Source organism: Alosa pseudoharengus, unplaced genomic scaffold (assembly GCF_046254945.1).
Source record: "Alosa pseudoharengus isolate Yale_2024_CS ecotype anadromous, Long Island Sound unplaced genomic scaffold, YU_APseudo_1.1 YU_APseudo_1.1_scf_18, whole genome shotgun sequence".
Taxonomy (NCBI): Eukaryota; Metazoa; Chordata; class Actinopteri; order Clupeiformes; family Clupeidae; genus Alosa; species Alosa pseudoharengus.
Genome location: NW_027468650.1, coordinates 32038626 through 32057082, shown reverse-complemented (window position 1 = coordinate 32057082; position 18457 = coordinate 32038626). Strand labels below are relative to the sequence as shown.

At 43.2% G+C, this 18457-nt stretch overlaps 1 protein-coding gene across 1 annotated transcript in view; it reads right to left on the bottom strand.

Moving 5' to 3' along the window:
- Positions 1–18457, bottom strand: part of vps41 (VPS41 subunit of HOPS complex) — a 23357-nt gene extending 4900 nt beyond the window's left edge. Inside the window, exons 1-21 of the mRNA XM_076290955.1 lie at positions 18271–18457; positions 17719–17757; positions 14167–14274; positions 11788–11865; positions 11220–11294; positions 9209–9271; positions 8887–8952; positions 6158–6277; positions 5768–5914; positions 5515–5581; positions 5321–5418; positions 5051–5180; positions 3331–3446; positions 3091–3147; positions 2937–2998; positions 2712–2793; positions 2399–2491; positions 1646–1773; positions 1268–1412; positions 712–753; positions 540–590 (exon numbers count right to left, since the gene is read on the bottom strand). Of these exons, the coding sequence (XP_076147070.1) occupies positions 540–590; positions 712–753; positions 1268–1412; positions 1646–1773; positions 2399–2491; positions 2712–2793; positions 2937–2998; positions 3091–3147; positions 3331–3446; positions 5051–5180; positions 5321–5418; positions 5515–5581; positions 5768–5914; positions 6158–6277; positions 8887–8952; positions 9209–9271; positions 11220–11294; positions 11788–11865; positions 14167–14274; positions 17719–17757; positions 18271–18291 (1788 nt within the window). The 5' untranslated portion in view covers positions 18292–18457. The remainder of the gene's footprint in view (positions 1–539; positions 591–711; positions 754–1267; positions 1413–1645; positions 1774–2398; positions 2492–2711; positions 2794–2936; positions 2999–3090; positions 3148–3330; positions 3447–5050; positions 5181–5320; positions 5419–5514; positions 5582–5767; positions 5915–6157; positions 6278–8886; positions 8953–9208; positions 9272–11219; positions 11295–11787; positions 11866–14166; positions 14275–17718; positions 17758–18270) is intronic.

The window sequence follows — 18457 nt, the reverse complement described above, 5'->3', positions numbered from 1 at the left end:
TCACACCCGATTTTATTACATTGACATTTACGACATTTATTTAGCAAACGCTTTTATCCAAAGCGACTTATAGATAAGGGATAACATTCAAGCTACATCAAGCTACGCCATTTTATGAATGATGCTTATACAGTGCACAGTACGGCTATTTTGGTTTCGTTCACGTTTTTATTTACATTGTAAAAATTGTGATTATGTCATAAATGTACATTGAGGATCCAAACAAGAGGGATTAAATTAAATACTTTTAGAATTTCCAGCTCTTTATCTTCAAATAAAAGTCTCAAGATTGAAGTAATCACATTCTGATGTACATACACAGTAAATGTCTGACATTTTCATTTCAAACACTTAGTCAATATCTGAAGGCCAAACGTTTTAAATATAAAATGAATGCAGCCCTGCTCTGCCAATTTAAACATAACCATATAAATATGTTGCTGTTGCTTATTTGTCATGTCAATGGGTCACTGGTTAAATTAAATAAAACACAATTCCTTTAAATGTTAATGGCCCAATAAAAAAGTCCCTATACTCACAACATGCAGAAGCTCTGGTCTGTCTTTCAGTTCCTCCACAACTCTGTCTGTCTGTAAAAGAGAGGGAACAGAAAAAAAACATATTGGTATTCAGTCAAACGAAGAGAAAGAGAGAAAGAGAGAGAGGGAGAGAAAACATGCCAAGAAATGAGAAGGCATTGGGTTCACCTACTGATATTTTGTCTTCGTTATCCAGCAACATGTCAACAGCTTTCTGAAAAAGGAGAGGAGAGAAGCTGATATATCCGCCGGACAGATCTATACAGACGCGACCTGCAACCTCATAGGTGTTCCATCTCAAATATAATTACACGCTGGGCTTGTGAGTGGGGGGAGAGGAGACGCCACATCTCCAGAGGCTCTCGGCTATACGCTACACTCTCCCCTACCGTTTTGACTTCTAATTCAGAGAAAGATCACCTCCTTTGAGCAGAGCAGGTGATGGAGATTGTGAGCTCAGCTCAGCTAGAACTTACTGCAGGAAATTCACCACTAAAATCCCGTTAAGGTTCAATTATCAACATATGTATCAGTTAAATATGTAGTCAAATTAGAGCACACCCTTAAATCGTATAATTAATTTAAACTAACATATTTATCATGAATTATGTAATACTCACGAGACCTCTTTAATATTTGAAAGGTGTTAATTAGGATAATAACATTGTTCATTTTGAGTTGAATGTGTGATTGTTGTATTGCGGAGGGGGGCAGTGAGTGTTAAACACCTCTTTATCGAAGTCCATGAGCAGAACGATCTTGTCCTCTATGGAGGAGAAGAGGTTGTGCTTGTGGATGAGTTGGTACACATCTTTATGCCTTAGCCTCAAGTAGATCTCCAACGCACGGTCATACCTCTGGTCATATGTGTACCTAAAGAATGGGAAAGAGAAAGAAGTAGGAGAAGGTATATATTGAACCATTTTAAACAATGAAACCAAACAGAACCATTATAAACATGGCCATGTAAGCTATAACTTAAAAACAGTGAAGACCAGGAAAGAAAAATATATTTCTACAGTAAAATTGACACAACACTGAGAATAGGATTGCTAATGTTGCAAATCTCTAGCATTTCACCGTGACAGACCCATCTCTTCACTCACAGTTCAGCCAGTGTAGTGAGCAAGGTGCGGTTGGTGGGGTCCTTCTTTAGGTGGTGGTTCACTGCCTGCACAATAGTCATGTTGTTGTACAGCTCCCCAGGCCACTCTCTAATGAGCGTGGCAAAACCCTGTCAGGGAGAACCACAGAACCACACACACACACACACACACACACACACACACACACGGTTTCATGGTTTGGTCTGGAAGACGTCCAGGGTGCTGCCTGCCTACTACCTACATTCTGTAAAGTATAAATATAAGTATATATACTCTTGATCCCGTGAGGGAAATCCCAATCCGTGAATTAGTGAAACATACACAGCACACAGAGAAACACAGTGACATGAAGCACACACTAACCCGGAGCAGTGAGCTGCCTGCATCAACAGCGGCGCTCGGGGAGCAGTGAGGGGTTAGGTGCCTTGCTCAAGGGCACTTCAGCCGTGGATGTGAGCATGGGAGAGCAGTGCTCAACCACTTTACCTGCCCACATTTTTCCTACTGGGTTGGGGATCGAACCGGCAACCCTTCGGTTACAAGCCCGAAGCCCTAACCAGTAGGCCACGGCTGCCCTGAAGCTTACAATTAATTCAATGTCTTGCCACGATCTGTGGAACTTACAGACAACACTATGTAATGTTACTGCACACCCGTTTACAGCTCTTCATTGTACCAGTAAGGTCTTGTTCAGAAAATGTTCAGGCAAATTACTTTTAATGAGTATGGTCAAATGAGTATGGTCCTACAGACCTCATAGTCAGTCTGGAGGAACTCGTGCAGGATCATCTCGTAGATGGCTGGCCGGAGACGCAGGTCTCCTCTGGGCAGGTACTGGCTGATCGCCTGCATGGGGGTTAGGAGGGGTTTTGGTATAAAAAAAGTACAAAAGAGTAGATTCACACTAAAGGGAGACAAGACTGTTTTTTTTTTTATTAGTGTCTGAAATAAGCAGAATAGAAATAATAACAGAATCTTTCCAAAATTATGTAAAAATTCTCTTTACTTGATAAGCTTATAACCTTGACACCAAAAGTGATTTTAATGCCTGGGAAGGTAAACTCACCTTCAATTGGCCTATGGTTTTGAAGCGGTAGACCTCATTCTCCCAGAGATCCATGTTCTTCCCTAAGACTTTCTGGCACTTCCTGTAAGCAGATGGCAAGACAAGCAGACAAAAACAAAATTTAGAGTATGCAACCCTATATGTTTCCTTAGATTATATATGGACATATGTATGAATATACATGTACAGTATATTTTGAAAGGAAACCCCAAATCCTCCAAATACCTGGCTGCTGTGTCATAGTCTCCTTTTTCAACCAAGTGATTGATGTATGCCATCCCAATTTTCTAAAAGAATAGTCAAAGGATAAGCTGCCTTGTTATACAGAATGCCAATCCTGGAAAACCTTACTTCTGTAACAAAGTGAATCATCCCAAACCTGGACATCATGTCGTTTGATGTTCTTAAAGCTGATCTCTGCTGCCATTAGAGCTTCCTAGAGGAAACAAACAATCAGGTTAGTATTTCCTGTTTGTCTTAATGGTACCCAACAGTCTTATTTACAGTAAAAAAAAGGCATAAGACGTTGCCACATCCTCCACATATTTCTGAAATCACCTGCACTGTAAGCCAACATGGTGGCACTGTACTTCCCTACACCTGCCTCCTCTCTACTCACCTCATACTTCTTCTTGTCCAGCAGCCAGTCGATGTGGTCATCCTGGTCCCTCTCCTTCGCCACCACGATGTCCTTAGGGCTGATGATGTAGAACAGGGACTCCCCCTCAGAGTGCTCTGTGGACACAGGGGAGGAGAGGAGTCCTCGGAGAGGTCACTTCAAGGTCACTTCACTGCACACTCAGGCTCATTAAAACTAGTGGTGTCAAAACACTATTGGCCCTAATTTAAGTGAAGGGCAAAGTGCAGTCACTCAAAGAGCAAAGTGTGTCTGAACTAAAGTTACTGTGCGGCTTTTTGGAACACTGAGCTGACCCACTGATGTTTGTGTATTAACACAAACATGTAGATTTTTGGTATTAAAGGAGAAATCGGGCGAGTTTTCACATAGATCTCCTTTTATGGAGGTAACCGAGTACTGTAGGTGCAAAAAAACCCGAAAAAAATCTGTTTTACCTAGCTCTAGTTGCTACAGCCAGCAGCTAACGCAGCCAGGCAGCTACAGCACTACACTCTGGGGGCATGTCCGTGAGCTCCCATTTACACGCCCCCAGAGTGTAGGGCTGTAGCTGCCTGGTTGTAGCAACTCGAGCTAGGTAAAACCGATTGTTTTCGTTTTTTTCTGTACCAGAGCTAGGTAAAAACCAATCTATGTGAAAACTCGCCCAATTTCTCCTTTAAACTAAGAATTAAGATTTTGCCTTACTATTAAATAAGCTTCAATTAGACATTAGACTTTTCCATTTACATTAGTGCCCAATATTTTCTTAAGTGCTTTTCAAGTGGTGGTGATATGTGGCCAAGATGTCAAATACTTACATTTACTATGTACATTTCTTTACATTAAAAACTAATTTGCAGATGTAGCTGTCGATGCATTTGCCACTATGGTTTACAATTAAATCTCCTACCGCTTTGAGGATCTTTATTTTTATGGTATGGATTAGGGCTGTCAAAATAACTGATTAATTAATTTGAGAAAAAATAACTGATTAAAAAAAATAACGCAGATTAATCGATTCTGTATGACCTTTGACCCCGAGCCGTTCTAGTTAGTAACCATTACTGTAAAATGAAGGAGAGAGAAGAAAATGTGCTGCCTAGATCATTGATTCGAACATTTACTTTTAAAAAACGGCCTGATGGTGTTGACAAAAATAAAGTGTTGATTAAAATAAAGTCCTCTGCAATGTCTGCAGCAAGGAATTTGCATATCACCGGAGTTTGTCAACTCTAAAGTCGCACATCAATGGAAAGAAATAGTGTTGACATTGAGGAGAGTGTTCATTTATTTTCATCCCCTAGGTTATATCTGTGGCCTGAAATGCCTTGTATGTGAAAAAAACTTCTTCCCGAAGCACTTTTGCATTTATTTCCTCAGCATATTAGGTCATATCATAGATTATTATGGCCATTATTTGAACAGTGAAAATAATAATAAAAGAGTTTTTGAACTTTAATGTCGCTAATGCTGATTATTCAATGATTCATTTGAATTTAAATATTTAAAATACTTTCTCAGCAAAAATTATATATGCGATTAATTTAGATTAATTAATCAAAGAGTATGTAATTAATTAGATTATTTTTTTTAATCGATTGACAGCCCTAGTATGGATATATCTCCATGTTAGAACTGTGCTGACATATTTCTTTAGTAGCCACAGAGGGTCCTGATCCCTGTTTGGTCCACATCTAAGTGCCCTGCCGTGCTGCCCTACCGAGCCGGTAGTCCCTGCACTCGTTGTCGTGGAAGTTGCGGACGGTAAGCGCGTCAGACGAGATCTCCTCACAGGTCTCCGGCAGCGGCTGAATGATGTCGAGACGTGGCCGCGCACGGAACTCCTCTTCCTAACACACACAAACACATTTTGATACACCAACTCAGACAGATGATTTCACTACATGGAATGATTCTATTGTATTGTATTTAATCTCTGGAGCTGATGTTCAATCACATTGATAAACTCTGACTTATAGTTTGGACTCACCATGTGCTCTGAGGCCTCCTTCACAAAATAGAGGGTGACAAGCTGGTCAGCAAGCGGGGCCAGGCCACTGATGAAGAACTCGGTCTCAAAGGCAGACACTGGAACGCAAGACACACAGGTATGTTACTTTATCACTTTTTCCATTAGCCTTTCCACGTTCCCCAAAAGTCTAAAAAACTGTGAGTGATGGTTACCGATCTCAACGTAGCGGCTAGGCAGGTCTCGCATCTCAGTGGGGTCTCTCTCCTTCACAGCACATATCTTCACAAGAGACAAAATTAGAGTTGTGCTGTTAAAAGTGCTTTGTTAAGAACGCCCCATCACAGTCTTAGTTTAGACAGTTTCTGACGGATACAGATATAGCACACAGCTGCTGGGCCTACCCAATATGCTACAATAGCACTCAAGGCACTCATACAGAACATGAAAACACACACACACACACACCTTGACAGAGGAGCCCCAGCCGATGATGAGGTTGGCGTTGTCCTTCCAGCACAGACTGCATGGATACATGTCCGGCCGCAGACTGGTGTTGTCCCGCAGGACGTTGGTGATACGCTGCTTAGTGCTTAAGTCATAGATCTTCACTCCCTGTGATGGATATACATACATTACACATACATAGTATCCCAGTACAGGTATGAAGTAAATATGCAACATTGACTTGGTTCTTACAGTAATGATTCTTCAACAAATCTTCTGGATTAGAATATTTGAAACGTACTTGGATGCACCCCTTTCTCCCAGAATTTGTTAACTTTGTAAATATTCTCTTGAATATATTTCCTTTAAGAGCACATGCACTCTTCTGATGTGTGACCATGCCCTGCGTACCACATTATTGGCCCACGCGATGAGGTTGGCTCTCCACTTGATGTTGGTGATGCTACCCTCGCCCTCGTGGATGACTGACGTCTTCCAGCGGTTCAGCCAATTCCTCTCATACATCAGCAGCTAGACAGATAGATAGATAGATAGATAGATAGATACTTTATTCATCGCGATGGAAATTTTAAGTAAAACACAGCTTGACACAATCACACCATTAGATTACACATTGTACATACAAAAGTCACTTCATTAACCAAGTATCTACAGCCTTTAACATACAATCATCAGACAGAGTTGCATTAATGAGTGTCCAATTGCAAGAAGGACAAAGTAAAACAGGGGCAGTTAGAATGCTAAAAGCATTTTGTGTGATATAGTGTTTCATTAAAACAAGCTCTTTAAACAAGCCACAGCATCATCAAAATTGCTTATGAGAGTAAAAGCATTTTAATACATTTAAAATCAGCTATGAGCAATAACAAGTCACCAAAATGTCCATCTGTAAATAGCTAGCTACAAAAAAACTCCTGTACATCTCCCATGTACAATAAGTGATTTTGATGCTGCTTTGCCACATGACCGTCTTTGACCATGAGAGGGCAGTAGAGCACAGCTGACGGACGACCGGACGACTGGGTTTCTCAGGCGCGGTTTCTCTCCTCTGCTCCAGGCAGAAAATCCATTTTGGACAAGTGTGTCTTAATTACCCAAATGGAACGGTAAGTGCTTTTAACAAGAGAACTCCTCTTGTATCGCGTGTCAATAAAACCCTTGGATAAAGTGTGGTATGCCGCCGTCTTCACAAAGTCGCTGCGCTGACAGATATTAGGTTACTTAGCTTTTAATTAAGAGCTGGATGAGACATTACACAAATTGGGGACACTCTCTGATCCTAAGAGAAGTATTTCTCTATTACACATTAACAGAAATTGGATCCAGTCTCTTTGGACTGTGGTATGCCAGTGCCACAATGTACAGTATGCGTCTTAAATTTCCTGAAGGTGTTCTCTTTTTTTTTCACGTCATTGTAGCCCCCTTCAGAAACTCTGTTTAGTGAGCGCTCATTTCTTTAAGCATTACCATCTTAAGATACACTTTGAGAAGCCAGACATATGATAGCCTCTTTCCTCTTTTTCTTTTGAGGTGAGGGTTAAGAGGGTTATGATAATGTCTACTTCACCCACGAGAGGAAAAATCCTGACGGAAATGACAACAGCCACAATGGAAAAGACACCTCTCAAAGACACACACAAACTCTTATTACAGTCGAGCGGGTGGAACATACTGAGAGAAAAAAAAAGATAGATAGAAAGAAACAAAAGAACTGAAAATGGAAGACCCTTCAATGTGGCTTCCATTCTACTCTTTTTCTACTCTTATGTTAACAGATCACAGCACGCAGCATGAAGGGGATGACACTCGGTGGGGCCTGTGCAGACTGAATTGAATTGCCTTTGACAAGATGTGTCTTCAGTCGAAGCCTTATTGATTTTCGTGGCGAGGGTGCATTATGGGAGCCTTAAGCCGCAGGAAGGGGACTGGAATCAGGTAGCGGCTGAGAGTAGAGGCTCGGGGAACGCTCATTGAGGGGCTTTCATTAGGACTCAAGGCGCGTCACGTGAGGTGGAGGTGGGGGTGGGGGTGGGGGTAGGGAGTGTGGGGCAGGTGGGGGGCAGCAGGATGGGGTGGGTGTGTGTGTGTGTGTGTGTGTGTGGGGGGGGGAGGGGGTATGGGGTATGGGGCAAGGCAGCGGTTGAGAGGTGGGTTGTCCTCTGATATGATGAGGACTCAATACAGGGCTTGCCTCATCAAAACCAGTCAAAACTTACATAATGTGTTCAATCAAGTTTGGCAACATATCTATGTTTTGAATGAATGTCTTCATGTGCTACCATGTAGGGCCCATGACTAAAGACGATATACCAGGATATACCAAAAATGGTCAAGTTTAATGCTTTAACATGACCAAGCTTATATTTCTATAAAAATACAACCGTGCTTTGAAACCGCATTTGCACTTATACCATAAAATGAAGACACAGTTAGAGAGGGGGACGAAAAGACAGAAACCAAAAGAATGATACATCTATGAATAAACTGTGAGTGTAGTGTCCAAGGATGTCCTTTGGCGTTTTTCGGGCTGAATTGCAGATCCATGCGAATCAACCTGCTATTTGTATAGAATCTGGCCATGAAGTGTGGTCTACATGTTTGGAGACTACGGGGTCATCTGAGTAATGACTGTTATTTGTTGTGCTCGAGAGACAACACCTCTCTGGTGAACAGCACTTTGGGGAAAATGGGCCACTCTCACTAAAAGATCAGCCCTGGCGAGAGGACGACATGGTAAGAGCCTTTCACGTCTCCCGACAGGAATAAAAGTGAGAACAATTCACAATAAAGGAGAAATAAAAAAAAAAACAGAAATTGGAGGGAAAATGTGAAACAGTGGATGTACCCCAACATAAATTCCACAAAGATAAAGCCTTCACCGTGGTGGGGAGCAGGAAAAAAAAGCAGGCATCACTTTGGCCAGAGAGAAAGATCCATCTGAAGTGGCTGTGAGGGATCATGCAAACATCACAAGTGTACACATTTGTGTGGATGAGTGTTCGGAAAATGCGCCACTGTGGACTGAAAACGCAGAGTTTACCACCCCTGATCCCTGCTGTTAGAACATGAGAGCTTCCATGCTCCCCAGGTACACGGTGTGGAATGGTCTTCAGACTCACCTTGTTGCCCCCGGTGACAAACTGCTTGTTGTTTGATTTGCTGAACTGCGGATGGAGAGCCACCACCTACAGAGAAGACGAACAGATCAGAGAGAGACACGGTACGGTAGGTGGACATCAGTAGGCCATGCCAACGGCCCCTTAACAAAGCTGAGGTACAACACTATTCTGTTCTCACTGCCTTTCAAAAATGGGTCTGAATATGTTCAAAAACAAGTGATGGACTAACTTGAATGTCAGGTATGACAACTGCCTTTATTTACCTTTGAATTAACAGTAATTGGCATAAAAAAATTTAATTACTTGGATTCAAATGACATACCTTTATAGGACAGTCAAAGATCTCATGGAAACCTTCCCGTGTATACAAACCAACAACTTGGACCTGTGAGGAAAGAATAAGACACATGTTATGGCAGTGATGGGCCATTCTCTCAATCCAAAATTGGATCTGGTTGCTTAATGGTAAAGTGTGCTGTGTCCGTATTGATGTTGAGGTGTTTTTTAGGTAAAACAAAGACTATATGGTAAGGGTATTTTGATGAACTACATAGCCTACCAAGGACAACATAGCTCATTAGACCCAATAATGTGTGTAATATCAAGCGCAATGCCAAAGTGCTATTACTGATTAAAAAATCATTATGTTTTCTTTGGAGGAAAAGAAGAAGCAACCCTTGAAGATGGCACACATTTGCTCATAGTGCATTTTCCCCAGTAAAGTTCAGGCTACGGGTGCTCTGAATATTTTAAAACGTTGGTATCGAGGGTGTCTCATTGAAATACTTTTTATAGCTGACCCAACATAGATAACTCTGGCTCCATTTTTGCCTCTGCTAGTTTTACACGAGCAGGAAGTGTTATGATGAGGTGGGTCAGCTGCTGACTCATTACTTTTCAGCATGGTCTATTTAAGACAGATGGATGACATAAAATATGGGCGCTATTGGGTGCAGCAGTGCTGTGCAAAGCTAGGAGTGTAGCAATAGTGAACCTGAAGTGCAAACATCATTATTACAGTTTCAGAGTCATTAGAAGGGGGAAAACTCGCTTGTTAGCCAGAGGCATCACCTTCTCGTAGCATGGAGGGGTTTTGTCATTAAGTGGCAAGGTCTCCACTGAGCGGCCAATTATGGAACAGGAGGCGTCCCAAAGCCTGCCCTCATCTCTGGCCCCACTGACCAGCCCACCAGCCAAAGGTAACTTTAAAGAGAACAATGCTTCCTTTTGTCATCCTCTTTTGAAAAAATAAATCAAGCTCAAAAAATAATCAAGCTCAAAATGCCTATGGTCATAGACAAAAAAAGATATGCCTCACACTGTTCCCCAAGTCCCCAGGGAAAAGAAATGGAAAAATCCTGAACTGTGACTTGCAGGGGTCTACCTTTGAGTTGCATAGATTTTTAATAAACACCATTTTGAGGCCAAAAAAAAAAAAAAGCAAGTTGAACTCTTTTTTTAAAAGGCTCCCTCCTTCTATGCGATTCCATGATTTATATTTCCTCTCAAAGCTGCAACGTTTGGCCTATCGCTGCCATCGGCGTTTAAGGTACAATCGGGGGTTAAGGTTAACAGTGCATGAGAGCGGACAATGTTCAGCACATCGATTTTAATTGGCGTAGGTGCGTCGGGCGAGACAAGATCTTGTTTTGTGCACGTGGGACTAGTGGAGGGCGCTATCGGGTGCACATATCTGCAGTGAGGCTAACCCCAGGAGGGGGCTCGTAATCAGGGAGACGAGGCCTGATAACAGCCAGGTACAGATCAATGAGGGGATTTCAGGGGGGAGAAACATGATACAGATCGCAGGGGAGGAGGAGGTGGAGGTGGAGGGAGGGAGGATGGGTGGAGGTGCTGGTTCTTTAGCACACACATGCATAAGTTTCCCAAGGCCTTACTTTTGTGTGATGATATAACCCCAAAACGGAGCATCGGCGGTGGACAACCTAGACTTGAAAAGCTCTTGTTGCTGAAAAAATGCTGTTAAAGTGGAATTTGGGTGGGGGGGTTGGGCTACCCCAACCCCCCTTCACTGTGGGTATCTAGATAAAGCACTATATAAATGTAATGTGTATTAGTTCTCGTTGTTGAAGTTGTTGTTGATTGGTTTAAGAGGATTTAAAAGAGGATACTGGAATAGCACGTTAAATGCAGTTTGTTGTAGTGTGGACACTAAGCAGCTTGCATCCTTCTCAGCACAATTTGAAGTGGTGCTGTCAGTCACCTTTAAGGCAGAGTGCAGAAGGTCAAGAAGCCAGAGAGTGAGTGAGTGAGAGGGAGAGAGAGAGAGAGAGAGAGGTTGCAAGAAAGACAGAGAGAGAGAGTGAACTTACCTTCCCATCCTCAGAGCAGATCCCAACATGCTCGCCGCTCTCATCCAGGCTGATCTGATTGATCTTAACCGAACTCTGGAAAGACAGGAGTTGACAAGTCATGCCGGACCAGGAGAACTTGATGCGTCGTGAAGCCCGTGTCAGAGAAGTCAGAACAAACTCACAGACAAGCCTGCACAAATAACGTGCTTTCACACAGGCTCGTCCACACACCTGTGCTGCAGGTGAGAACTCTCACAGAAGCACTTCGGCTGCTCCGTTACACTACAACTCCACATGTCATGTCAATTACGAACATCGACAAAGAACCACACCACCACGTGAAGCTGAATATGCGAAGACTTCCTCATAATTCTGCTGTGACCTGTCCTTTTGTCCAATTTGATAACAATGACTCAAAGATGAGAGTTGAAGCAAAAACCAAGATAACTGACAACTAAACAAAAAGTCAATATAGGTTTTGAAAGGTTACACTGCAGCTTCACGTGTCTTTAGGGAAGTTAAAGACAGTGTGTTAGGCCAAGGTGAGAAAAGGTGAAACTCTGGTAAGAGTCCAACCACAACTTACAATTTCAAACTTCTGAGTGACATTTCCCATGACATCCAGCAAGTAAACCTTCCCGAAGTGTGTGCCAAGCGCCAGGAACTGCAGTGAGGGGAGAAAAAAGAGATATATTAGACAAATTAGGTTGGGAGACGTTCAGCATTTTGCATATATTTGAGACTTAAGAGGTTTGCTTCGTCGGGGAGGGATTAGAGATGGAGGCTCGCGGTGAGATTTGGGTGGGTGGGCAGGTGGAGATGGGAGGGGAGGCTAGACCCTTGGGGCAAAAAGTGTGAAATTGCGAGGGGACGGAAAACCCCATTTATCGGTGCACTCCTGTGTGAAATGCCACTTTCTCTTCCTCTAAGGAGGGGGAGGGGGGGGATCAAGTGCCTCAACATAATTTATTCGCTACGGACCTTGCCCATTGCACCTTGCCTGTTTATGAGTGTTTTCTGTCAAAAATGTGCACTTTATTTAAAAAGCATATTGACAAACGTGAGTTAGATATACAAACAGCAAAACTGACCAGTGAAAATCAAAAAACAGATTTGTACACCCTTTGCTCTTCGCATAATAACTGAGGGGAATTTCTTTTTTACTGACAACCTAAATGCCAACGCACAAACAAACAACCAAACAAATACCAAACAAAACCTGCATGCCATTGTGTCGGTGACCGCATGCTGCGGCTGGTTTAATGCCCCTGACCACTGGAGGTCCACCCTGTGGAGGGCAGAGGCTGGGCCCCCAACATGGCCCTCAAACCCAGCCTCAATGCTCTGCCTCGGCCTCACACACAGCGGGGGGCACCACAAGGATGGGGAAGGAGGGGATTTAAAAAAAACAAACAAAAAAAACACTGGGAGCGGTTATTTCAGCTAGCAAGAGCATGTCCACATAGCCACACATGTATGCAACACATATACACATACCCACAAACACACTCACACACACACATCTCTCACATACACATATGCGCACACACACTCTTCCCACTCCCACCCTGCCTGTTCTTCCCGCGCTAGGTGTGGCAAGTACCCCCCCCCCCCCCCCACACACACACCCCATGCTTCAGTGCAGTCTATAATGAAATGCTTATATTTACAGGCACAGCCGAGCATGTCCAACAGAACCTCCTCCTGCAATCTCCTCCAAATAAAATCAGGCCCAAATAAATAAATAAATAAATAATAAAATAAAAATAAGTGGGCGGCATGGGCCGTCCATCCGCAGTCGCCCTTAAAGGGATTTACTGCTGCGAGGGGCTCACATTAAATTCCCATTCTTGAGCACTTAAAATATGAGGCAACATTAGGCCAATGTGGGCGTCGCCTGCCATGTGTTTGTGGAGTGTGTGTGTGTGTGTGTGTGTGTGTGTGTGTGTGTGAGTGAGAAGAGAGACTTGTGTGATGGATGTTTGTGAGGCAGAGAGAAGGGGGGTGAGGGGTGGAGGGAGGGCGAGGAAATGAGTGCAGCGAGGGGGCAGGAGAGGGTGCACAAACTGAAGGAAGTGTGTGTTAGGGAGAAGAGAGAGAGAGAGAGAGAGAGAGAGAGAGAGAGAAGGAAGAGGACAATCGAAGGAGACCGAAAAGGAAGGGGCTCATCGCAAATTCAGGCCCACTGTGCCTTTTACTCGTGCAAGGTTGCTTTTTTGTGGCTAAGGTGGTGGGAGAGAGAGAGAGAAAGAGGGAGAGGGAGAGAGAGAGAGAGGAGGGTAAAAAAGGAGTAAGGAGAATCCCCAGGGAGTGGAGAGGAAAAGAATAAAAATCAATAGCGGTTAATAAAACATCAGGTGAGGAGACATAACCAGGTATGACTATTCCTCCAGCGCGGCCGTGCATGAGTGCACCCGGTGCCATGGCGATTAGCCATCCGCCGCAGAACCCTCCACCCCACAAAAAAGGGAAAGAAAAAGGGAAAAATAAATGAATGCAGCTTTCGCAAAAGAGAGAGGGGGGAGTGGACAGAGAAAAGAAGATGTCTGACCAGAGACGGAAAATAAGACTATGAAAGAGGAGGAGATGAAACAGAGCTGGCCTGAGTGGAATTATGGGAGAAAAAAAAATGAGTCAGGCGCACCTGTAAGGAAAGGAAAAGGAGGATGCGTGAGGCAACCACAGTACTGAGTACAGTACCACACTGGGTAACATAGGCATCAATGATCAACAGGGCCACAGTATGCAGTTTCTCAATCATGTGCACGTGATGACCACTCTGGTCCTCTAAAGATTTGCTATAGATTTACTTACAGGTGTGCAAACTTTATATCACTCTACGAAATGTCCTTGATTACCTTCTGTTGAATTATAAATGACTGGGATGATAAGAATTGGAATAAATTCACAGTAGATATTGATAGGGTGACCACAGCAAGCTGCTTAAGGATTGGTGCTCTCATACCTTATCATGAACAGTCATGCAGCTTGCTGCATCCTTCAGGAGGATCTCTGTCACCCCATTGGTCAGCCGCTCATACTTTAGTTTAGGCTCCTCCTCGCTGTCCTCCTCCTATAGGGACATAGAGAGGTAGAAATGAAGGCAGGGTAACACACCTACACTCACACATACACTCTTACTCACTCACACACACGCACACACACACACGCACGCACACACACACACACCCACCATTGCGGGTCTGTGTCGCACTGGATAAAAGAGTCTGCTAAATATTAGTCACCTTTACCTTTAGCTTCAGAAGAGCAATGTCACAATGCAGCCATTCAGTTTTAAAGGTAGGGTAAGCCATGATGGATTATGTCGAGTTTGTTTATGTTTATGTGTAGCTCAACTCCTCCTTTAAGTGGTCCCCCACATACAGACAGTGTTTTGTTATTATTTGGGGGACAGGTTGCTCCTACATGTTGCTCCATCTGATCAAACTAATCCAGGCACCAACAAATCTTAATGCGAAAGAAAATTGAAAAGTAGCTAAAGGGAGCTAAAACGTTGACCTCAACCCACTTAACCTGCTTAATACTGTATTTTGGAGGCCTGGAAAGAGGCATCAATCTCTCAAATAACCTCTCAATGCTTTGATCACCTCTCTGGATTTGACCTGTGTGGTTGATTCTCCCCCCCTCTCAGAGTTAGGCTTTCTATTAGCCCTGTAGCCTGGCCAGCTCGAGTGGCAAGCAATGCCACAGCAGAATTACACTCTGTTCCTCCAAGCACCTCGATCAAATCTGTCCCTAGGCTGCACATTCCCTAGCGTAAGTAATGCCTTTATCCCTTTATGGCTGTTTCACACTCCACCCCAAAGGGTTTGCATTGTGTTGACTTCAGCAAAGCCCAGACCTGGGATTCTCATAATAGGTGATGCTGCATTTTCTTGGTGTTTTCTCCCTTAAATGCTGTCCCTCTCTCTGACCACTTTAATGCTCCTAAAGTAGGCTGATTTTATCAGAGCCTCCTGGACGGTTGTGCAAAGTTGCCCCTGTGATGAGGAAACTTCTAGAAATAAACCCCCAGAAACCTAATCTTCCACATAAAATAATAAGGACTGGCTAGTTAGATAAAGAAAGTGTTTCTCCCAGCTCCCTTCTTTCAACTCCCCAAGCCATTTCCTGTTCCTTCCAGATGTGAAATCTGTAATGCTTGGACATTTGTCATGGTCTACAAAGCCATTATAGTTGGAATGGGGAAGGATGGAGTAGGGGGGGGGGGATCCCAAACAAACTTTCAACACTGTGAGGGTTGAGTGGGTTATGGTGGTGGTGGTGGTGGTGGTGGAGTGGAAGGGGCGGAAGAGAAATGGCTCCGTTTCATATCCCATAATTTCTGCCTCTTGTTAGTGTTGCCGCGGTTGCTAACGCTGTGGACGAGTGTTGTGCTGTCCTTCCTGCCGCTTCTAATTGGAGCCCTGGGGAGCGTGGGATGAAGGCTGGGCGCGCTTTAATTGCCCCTTCCCAGGCGTGGTGTGACCAGCCAAACACTTCTGTGTCTCTCTCTTGCTTTCTTTCTCTCTCTCTCCCTCTCTTTTCTCTCTCTTGCCAGCATTATATCTTCCATCACCTCACTCTCTTTTTCCTCTTTATCTCTCTGTCATACACACATTCTGTTACTGTGTCCGTCTGTGTGTGTCTCTCTCTCTCTGTGTCTCTCTCTCTCTCTCTGTGTTTCTCTCTCTCTCTGTGTTTCTCTCTCTCGCTCTCTCTCTCTCTCTGAGGTTCACTGGTTAAAATGTTCTCTCTGTGTTGTATTGCCACAATGAAAAGCAAGGCTCAGAAGGCAGGCTCAAACTAATAACCGCACTAGCACCAGAGAAGATTGGCTCCTCATTCCACTAAATGTGTGACCGTCACCCACCCACCCCCACCAACCCCTATTTTCTGCAATGGCACATCTTTATTGTAACCCCAACATTTCAGGTGGACAACTCAAATGCTCCAACACCAGCCAAAAAGAAAACACCAACTGGGCTCTGTATCCAGTGTCTATTGTTGTCGGACCAATAATGGCGACTCTTCACTGACAATCAGTGTGTATAAGTGTGTTGTAGAAGGTAAGCACAAGAAGACCCACAATACATTTCCTGCAGGTGCCAGGCGATCCACAGAGGGCGGGGTGGGGGGTGGGGGGTGGGGGGCTGAAATCACACCAGCTTTTCCACCGACTGACAAGCCTATTGAGGGAGAGGGCTGAGACAGTATGGCTCGACAATAGAGCTCTGAATAAACGGGGCTGGGAGCCACTCTGAGTGAGTGTACAATCATGCAGTCCGTGTTGTCTGTCTCTCTTTATAGATATGTGTGTGTGTGTGTGTGTGTGTGTGTGTAGTGGGGCTACCCATGGAGAAGAGATAGGGAGCATACTTCCAGAGAGAGATGTCATTTGCTGGGCCAGATTTTATTTTGTATTTTTATTTATTCATTCTGAGCAGCTTTTTTTCCCTCTTCAAGGAGAGCGGGTGGAATTGTTTGCCGTCTTCTTGACATTTCATTCCCTGGATCATTTAAAGACAGGCGCAGCTCTCTCTGCAGACTGACACGCTATATTTTATTTACCGATTCACACATATGGCATACTGCACTGCTACATTGGAATCCACATACTATATTTAATAATCCTGTGTATGTATTATGTAATCCTGTGTGTCACCTAATTGCAGATAATCTGCTTCGATTTTCCCTGTTAATTGGGTGTGGAGAAATGAATATAACATGAAAGAGAAATTCAATGAATTATTTCTGGGAGAAACCGAGCTAGCCTTATTGTATTGCTATTGTTTAGTTTTGTAATTGACTGAGTTGACAAGGAAGTCAGTAAGCTATGTCTAAAATTGTGATGTAAATGTCAACTAGATTTCAAACCGAGGTTCATATTGCTGAGGCTGAATGTCATCTTGGTTAGTAAAGTGAACCAAATATTGCCTAGATAAATCATTTGAGAGATTATTAACATCCATGTTGTAATGGTGTGAAAAACTACTTTAGGCATTTAAAAACGTATTTTACTTTTACCACACCTGACTAGAATAGGTTTAATGTGTTTCATTCAACAGTTGAACCCTTCACAGTTGAACACTTCATATAGACCTCGCGGTGGTTCACTGTGACACACATTATGTGATAGGGAAACTCACTGTATACAGTTATAAAGTTGCACAAAATGGAGTCCAAGGAGAAATGTGTCACATAATGTCATCCAGAGGTGGACATCCCAGGTTCAGAAAATAAAAGTCCTGCCAAGTATTTGATCCAAACATTTAGTAAACTAGCTCATCCTAATTAGCAGCCAGGTAGATCAGATAATTAGTGATATCACCTGTTAAGTGCACAGGTAGTAAGAATATATTGCAGGACATTTACTTTTTGGAACCGGGATGTCCGCCTCTGAACTACATCCAGCCACAAACTCATAAACTGCACAAATAACAATCTCTATGATACAACATAAGAGTGTAGACTTAGTTACTTCAAACTGCTCCAACTCTGAAACCATGCCTCTTACCTCAGAATCATCTGTAGATTCCTCACTCGATTTTCTTCCCTGAAACAAGAGTGACAAGTCAGTTTGCCAGTGCTGAACGCCAACAAATTGTCCATAGAGATAAGCTAGGCATCATCACGGTCATAGAAATCATAAAGCATTCGATCATTAAGGCCCAACTCGAATTCAGATTATGTAGCAGCTAGTCTACGTCTCTGCAGTTCCGCACTGTAACAAGAATCGCGTGTTTCTGGGAACCAGTAGGTAGGTAAAACCAGTGCATAACCCAATTGTTTTCTTAATTCTCTCTGAAATAACAATAAAAAACAACAACTTTATCTTAATATACATAACGGTTTCTGTCTGAGTTTAGCAAGCCACATTAAGTAGCAAAAAGTAATTAGCAACACATAGCAATGGGCAGTATAGAGCCATTCTGTTTCGTTGAACAACTGGAAAACAGGGCCATTATGGATAGAACAATAATCAAATATACTTAATACATGTACATTTCTGGTTAATCTGATTTCATTTCAGTCTCATCTTACAGACATAGGTAGAACAGCTGCATACCTTTTCCTCCACTTCCGACATCTTTTCTATGAATATTACTTGACGAAGTGGCAACTGCGTACGTGCGCAGATTTGCGAAACATACACATAAACAAACTGCTGTCAGGTCTGTCACCGATTATAATTCAATTCGATTAAATGTTGCGACTATGCTATGATGCTGTTAGCATAACACACCCGCAGACTG